At 42.2% G+C, this 7303-nt stretch overlaps 1 protein-coding gene across 6 annotated transcripts in view; it reads right to left on the bottom strand.

The window, feature by feature from the left end:
- The window catches only part of TNNT3 (troponin T type 3 (skeletal, fast)), a 31657-nt gene that overhangs the window by 7534 nt on the left and 16820 nt on the right, over positions 1-7303 (bottom strand). For 3 of the 6 annotated variants that reach the window (XM_009706490.1, XM_009706489.1, XM_009706491.1), the window contains 4 exons: positions 2228-2246; positions 1368-1413; positions 438-554; positions 19-96 (listed from right to left, as the gene is read on the bottom strand). In XM_009706490.1, the coding sequence (XP_009704792.1) occupies positions 19-96; positions 438-554; positions 1368-1413; positions 2228-2246 (260 nt within the window). Of the gene's footprint in view, positions 1-18; positions 97-437; positions 555-1367; positions 1414-2227; positions 2247-6401; positions 6420-6831; positions 6844-7303 lie in introns of all 6 variants that reach the window. The other 3 variants (XM_009706486.1, XM_009706487.1, XM_009706485.1) reach the window with 2 other exon arrangements.

Genomic DNA, 7303 nt, shown 5'->3' with positions numbered 1-7303 from the left:
AGATGCAAAGGTACTTACCGCAAGCCTTGCCTGACGCTCCTTCTCCTTCTCAGCACGGATTCTCTGTTGCTCTGCTCTTTCAGCTCTGCGCTTCTCCTGCAAGAAGCAGTGGCAGAGGCATTGAGTCATCCATGTGCATTTATCTACCTCCAGTATTATACCCCACCACCAAGAGCTTTGGTTTGTAGAGAATGAACCACCTCTTCCCTTGCCAGAACATGCAGAAGCGTCTCATGTGCAATTCCCAGCTGTAAAACAAGAGGCTGAGAAAGAGGACAGATGTGGGGAGAAGCCATTTGGTGGTGACTTGAGCGGTCACTTCTGTATGTGGCAATACAGCTTTCTGCCAAAGTCTGACAGTGGACTAACGGATTCAGCTTCTCATCTACAGAGAATCTCTCAATCTAGTACAGGGAAAGGGCAATACAAGGACTCACAATCCTCTCCTTGAGGGCAACCAGCTCTTCCTCTTCCTTTCTCCTGGCTTCAAAGTGGCTATCAATCAAGGCTTGCAGTTCAATCAGGTCTTTGTTCTGCCTTTTCTTTTGGATGTCCTAGAAGAGCAGGAAAATGCGTTAAGTAAGCCATCTTGCTCTAGGAACATGCCCTGGACATTTCCAGCACCTTGCCTACACAGGCAAACAAAAGCAGAAAGCGTCTGCAGATAGCCATGAAAATCTATGGGATTAGCTTAAATGACTGTTGACGCAGGTCAGGCTCATCCAGGTGACTGTTAGGAGCCCAGAAACGAACAGAATCCAGATCTCCCATTCCCCTACACCAAATTTTATTCCTGGCTTTGCTTATCTACCAATCTTTGCATATACTTAGCTGCCTCCTCTTTGCTTTGGGATATGAATCTTACCTAGAAAATATTCCTGCATTTTGGGCAAAGCAGATATTTCTGTGGAGATTTTCAACACCAGAGCTTCTTCATTTTTCTATCAAATTTCTAGGAAGGTATTTGGATCTTTGTTTATTATCATCATTTTAGGTATTGTTTCTCAGCAAAGATGCATATAGGCCTGCTTTATTTCAACCTGCAACTTTCAAACCGTTTACAAAGGGGATCTGAGATCTCCTAAAACAGTTACTTTCTCCTTTCTTCATATATTGACTTCAAAGATTCAAGGATAAAAAAAAAAGAAATACATTATTTTAGCTTAGTCACATGAGCAACGAATATGTCCGGAGAGTTTCAGGGAGCAGAGAGTAGTCTTTCACTGAAAACAGGTGGCAAAGCATCCGTACTTTTGTCCTTGACTTTATCCTCAGCAATACCCAGTACAGGAGGAGTTATGTGGGTTTGCACACATGTATGGCTCAGGTACAGACAGACAAACACAGCCAGTCTCAGGAATACTTACATCAAAATCTACTTTCTCACCCTCTGGTATTTTGGGAGCAGTTAGTCTACAGAAAGCAAAAAACAAAACAAACAAACAAACTCACAAAAACCCAAAAGTATTTTCATCTTAAAGAACAGGCAGCTTTTTAAATAACATGTCCTGACCTGCCCTGCCCTCAGGAACGATGCTGACAAGGAGGAATGTTGATGGAGATAGAGAGGGCTGAAACAGCAAGTCAGTGGAAAACTACTCCAGAATAGCACTAAGGACCATTGTCCTTCCTGGAAGGTCGTGCAGGGCAGGGAGTTACCCCTAAAAACTCTTTTCATTCCCGCATTCTATGGTCATTTCCTACCACACGGAAAGACATTGGTCCACGAGGCTGTAGGTGCAGTAATGCACGCTCCGTTTTGGGCAACTGGCAGAGTGGGAAGGTAAGGTGCTGAGGCCCAGAGCCAGCAGGTCCATCAGAAGCCTTAGTTAAGCTCAAGTCAACTGAGCCCAACATTTGCAACCCTTCCTACTGTCAGTGATCTTGGATGTATGGGCAGTTTCCCAGCTATGGCCACTCACAGAGGATTTGCTGTTGAGCCACCTATATCTTGGGGTACTGTGAGACCACTATATCTTGGACAGTTCATGAGTCCTCTGACTATCAGGAACCAGTCTTAAGATGACCCTGGCCAGTAACTACTGCTAAGGCATCCTCTGACAGAAGCAGACATCCTGGAAAGGCATGCAGGAACAGCTGGAGGCTGCACGAGGGAGGGTTGGATAAAGGCTTCAAGTGGCCATTTGCCTAATAGACAATCTAAGGGCTTCTGCTAGATCAAAAAAATGATGCCAGGGTTTTGAAATTCCCTGCCCCTCATACTTACTTTATTCTGGGCTTCTCCTCTGTATTTGGAAACATGGAACAAAACAGGAAGGGAAGAAGAGGGAAAACAGTTAGAACAAGAGAGATTGTACCAGCTGCTGAAGTAAAAGGAGGGAAGGGAAATTTAATCTTAAGGGAAACATCCCAGAGAAACTGGTTAAATCTCAAGCACTTCCAAAAGAAATACACACACTCACACACCCTTTTTGCTAGGAGCAAATCTGTTTTTACCCTTGAAACAGAATTTGGCAGAAAAGAATCAAGAGACTGTATAAAAGTCCAAACGTAGCATCTGGAAATCAATGGTTTTATGTAAATGCAAAATTGTTTTTCTCAAACCATCCTGACCAAAGCTCTAAGGAGGACATCTGGGCTGGAGGGCAGAAGAAAAATGTTGTCTTTTTCAATCAGCACTTCTTTGGCTAAAGTTAACCTGAATTCACAGTAGTGTCAATGGTAACAAGGCTTCACCAGTTTTACTCAAATGCCTCACGTGGAAGCCAGGAGGGAAAAAGCTTCATGACACACATTTTCTCCAGGTTCATTGACTCTCAAGACAGCTTAGGGCTCATGTCCCTGAGATATCTTGCTCCTCAAACCCAGCTTGGAAAGGCCATCCTCTCTTAGCAAGCATTCTCTCCTGCTGAGGTACATGCAAATTTCCCATGGCGTTAATGGGAATGATCTTTGCATCTCCAGGAGGAGTATAATGCCCTGATAGGTAGGCTAAACCATCACAGAGACTGTCAACTTGGGCCCTCCGGCAGTCAGAATTGTTCCCCTGCAACAAGTGACCTTTCCCTGGCTCTCAGAAATACACTGTCTTATGACTTAACACTGTCTTAAGTTACTTGCTTAACATTTGTGCTTGTGATCAATTCCCCTCCCTGCTATGCTTTTTAAACTTTTAAACTTCAGTTATTAACTCCAGTGTAATGCCAGTAAGTTCAGCACTGTTATTCCCACAAACAGAAGTAAATTAAACCTATGTGTTTATTCTGGCCCAGTCTCACAGGGACCCAGGTTGACGTTCATAACCACACGCTACATTTGAACTTTCCGGGATGCTGCTGGATTCCGAGGTACAAGACTCTCCCTGTGTTGGTTCAGTGGGAGGAACTGAGGTAAAAAGCTCACTGCCTCTTGAATCTGGGAAAATAAAAACAGCTTTGTAAAGTAAAAGTAAAAACAGCCTCCCTCAGGAGTGGGTGCACGAGTCCTGCTATCCTTGTCATAATATAGAAAGCTATTACACTATATTTTTTCAAATGCTTATTTGCATCCAGCTGTTTGGGACTGATGGAGGAAATTTGGAATAGCAAATGGAACAGAATAGGATAAAACAAAATGAAACACTGTAAGAGGAAAAAAATAGCAAAAACTGATACTGGAAAATATTTAGTAGAGACACCAGTTGCAAGGATGTTGGATAATAAAAAATTGAGAAAGTAGCTGGAAATCGTTTATTGAGATAATTAAGAGAAAAGACGTGAGAGATGCGTAAAAGCGATCAGAAACCAACCTTTCCTTTCTCTCACTATTTCCATACCAATTTCAGTAATGAAATTTTGGGGGGCAGACTTTTCTCATTTACTGCAAGAACACTGCCTACCAACATATATCTCAGTTGTGGCCTCCAGATGCTAGACCAATGCTAATAAAATAAACAGCATGTAATTAGAAAAGTGTTTTAGACCACTTGTATAAATGAAGTCACAAATCACTCCCGAAGAAAAATACCATTAGCCAACAGCATACTTCTATATTTCTCCAGGTTTTTTTATTAATTGTTTTGCTTTTCAAATAGTCAGTGAGCTTCTTAACACATCAGTTAAATTGTTTTTTATCTGGAGAGTGGAAAAGTAATCACGATTAACAAGTCTATCAGGGATGTTATTCACACAGGATTCCCTTCCTTTGTGACATATCCAGATAAATTTCATAAACGTTCCTGTTTAGCTTAAAGCTGTCAGTTAGTAACACTTCAGAGAGGGGAGGGTGGGGGGAAGTAGACAGGAAATGACTGGGTTTGTTGACCTTGGTTGCCAGGATTGATGCCTGTCTGTCAATAACTGTGTGAATTTGGTTTCAGCTGCCACCAAACCAGCACTTTAAACTTAATTAAACCAACAAACAATTGTAAAAAGAAAAAGAAAAATTAAGGTTAGTTGTTCTTGAAATAAGAGATTGTAGTTAGAATATTTCAAGGTACCTCCAGAAAACCAGAAAAGGGGATAACAAAGAAACGGGAGCCTTTGTTAAAAAATTAACGGTAATAAATCTGTCCTTTGCAGTGCATGACCCAGCATTGGCCCATACTGTATGCACCAAAACCAGCCCAGGGAGGTGATTTATTTTTAAATGCCCCTTCTTTCAAGGCACCAAGACAAGGAACTGGGCCAAAATTTGTTGATGAGCAGGAATTGTCATAGCAAATTCCTGTTCCTATGGCGGATTTTGACTGACATTCTGGTTATTCTGCCCATGAACCATGGGGCTGTGACAAAATCCCCACATACAGCCCTGCCAAAAGAAGGCAAAAGCCACTGGAAATCCAAGTTCACTGCCCTGGTGATTAGAGAATCTCTGACTTTCTGGTTTCCAAAAGGGTTTAGTGCAGGGAGAGTACGCACCATCATAAATACAACCTTGCTTTCTGCTGCCCAAACTATGAGATATTCATACAGTGCTCCCTTTCTCTGTGAATCCATCTGAACTACCTTTACTTCCCTCAGAAATCCCTAAACACCCTCCCTTAATCCCACTTCTCAGAAGCAACGTATCTAACTCAAACTGTGTCCTTGGGGAAAAAAAAAAAATCAATATGCTATTAAAAAAATAAAAGGAAAGAGAAAAAGGAGGAGAGAAAGGGGCTCAGAAAGGTCCTCAGGGTATTTCCCTAAATAAGAAAAAAGCCTGAAAAGCGAGCAAGAAAATTAAAACAAACGAACAACAACAACAAAAAAATCTACAAAAGGAAAACAAAACAAGGAAACGCAGAAAATGCGGGGTGTTTTCAAGGGGCGTTGGGCTTTGTCTCTCAAGACAGCTGGCCAGGTGTTCTAGGGCTTGGGGCAGTCAGAACACAACCGAGTTACTTCAAAGGCCTGTAAAAGTCAGTGAGAGTCTTTTCATACATTTAAACTAGGTTTGAATTTGGCCCAGGGGGCCTAAGTCATCTTGCCCAGATAGAAGAGCAAAACTGATCCTGAATACATTTAGATTTGGTCCTTTCACATGAGTCTTGTTCCCACCCATGTGCTCCAGCACCCACGAAACCAAGTATTATGAACACACAATCTTAAGCCCCATGGCCTGCCCCACCAGTCTGAATAAATTTATTCACGCGCTTGATGTTTAGCACAATTTGAAGTGCATGGCTGGAGCAGACATTTAAATATCTGTAGTTTCAGGTCTGGAGACCATAACTACCTAAGGCTGGGTGAAGAAGGCATGTCTATGCAGTGCTCAGCTCCATTTTCAAGCATGCCACCGTGATTTAAGAAATACTTTCTGGATTTTTTGGGGATAGAGAAGGTTTGCTGATGACAGCTATGACACAACAGGTTCTAGCTAGAAGACAAGCCTAGAGCAAGCTTCCAGAGCTTGGTTTTCACCATCTACTATCCTAATGAGGATGTACAGGCTTCTCAATACAGCAGTGACCCCCCAAGGCTGATTGGATATGCACAGTGAGCGATTCTTTGCGGCAGAGATGTTTTGGCCCAGTTCCTGAGTTTAAGATCAAGTAAGGAACAAAAACAAATATAGAAAAAAAAAAAAAAGAGAGAGATGTTAGAAAGGTGACTTTAGGACAACATCGAGCTACCATCATAGTATTCGCCGCCTTCATCAGCTGTAGGTAGAAGGATAAAAGCAAAAGAGAAGAAGCACAGTAGTCAATCCACAACCAGCACTGCTCTCCTAAGAGCAACTGTCCCCACTCCCTCCCTGCTACACTGGGAACCTCAGACTCTCCGGAGATCAAACGAGAAGAAAAACCACCTTTTTGGTGATTTGATTTGGCAAACATAGAGCCCTTTTCTCCGTGTTCATCCAGAAAGACCATTTCCCTCCCCAGCTCTCTTTGCTCTTGAACAAAGTCAGTGTTTTTAATACTGTTTGCCCAGCACTGAAAGAGAAAAAGGGTGAGAGTCTGTCGGTGCATCACATACCTTCTTCAGGGGCTTCCTCTGCTGGTGTCGTGGTGCAAGCAGTGATGGAAAGACAGGAAATAGGGGGGGGAAAAAAAAAAAAAAGAACAGATATTTAAAGCTCTTGGAAGCCTGAGAAAGAGACCAGGGAATGCACGAAGCAGGGAAAGTATAAAGGAGGAAAAAAAAAATAAAGAAATTAGTGAATTAAGGCAGGGAGAAAAGGTATCTGGAGCGGCTGTCAGGAGTTAAAGATGCTGTAAGGTTAAAGTAGTAGTAAGCGTGGAGATTAAAGGAGAAAAGGGCTGCAAGTGATCATTGTGGTTAATATTTGTTTCTCTTGGTTTGTTCTCTTCTGCCAACTCAGGACTCCTGTTCTCTCTCTCTCTCACACACACACACACACTCGTGTTGCAAATTGGTGGAGTAAATCAGAAGTCATGTCACATACCTGGCTCATGAACTTCAGGTGTGAAGTGTCATGGAACAAGATGCGATGGAAAATAAGAGAATGAGAACGAGAAACTTGTTATTTCACACACCAAAAGAGCTTTTGAGTCAAAGGAGAGAGGAGGAGCAGAGAGGAAAAGTGGAGAGGGGAATGCAGCTAAGAAATAAACTGGAGGTAAAATAAATTAATTACATTTGAAATAGCATATAAGCAGAAGTCACAGGACAGGAAGGGAATTCAGTCAGGTCAAACAGGCAGATTTATGATAATAGTGTGGTGCTTAAAAAAAACTTCTGAACATTATATGGCATAAAGCACAACCTGGCAGCGGAGCATACTACGGTTTACCTTGATTTGAAATATGCACATGAACAGTCGGCACTCTCAAAGTGCTATTGGATCTATCCTTTTCTACAGCAGTATTTCAGTCATTTGAAATAAACACAGTGTGGTTTGGAAACCTGCTGAAATT

This window comes from Cariama cristata, unplaced genomic scaffold, assembly GCF_000690535.1.
Source record: "Cariama cristata isolate BGI_N322 unplaced genomic scaffold, ASM69053v1 scaffold6728, whole genome shotgun sequence".
NCBI classification, from domain to species: domain Eukaryota; kingdom Metazoa; phylum Chordata; class Aves; order Cariamiformes; family Cariamidae; genus Cariama; species Cariama cristata.
Note: the sequence above shows the minus strand (reverse complement) of the source record. Positions and strands in the feature narration are given on the sequence as shown.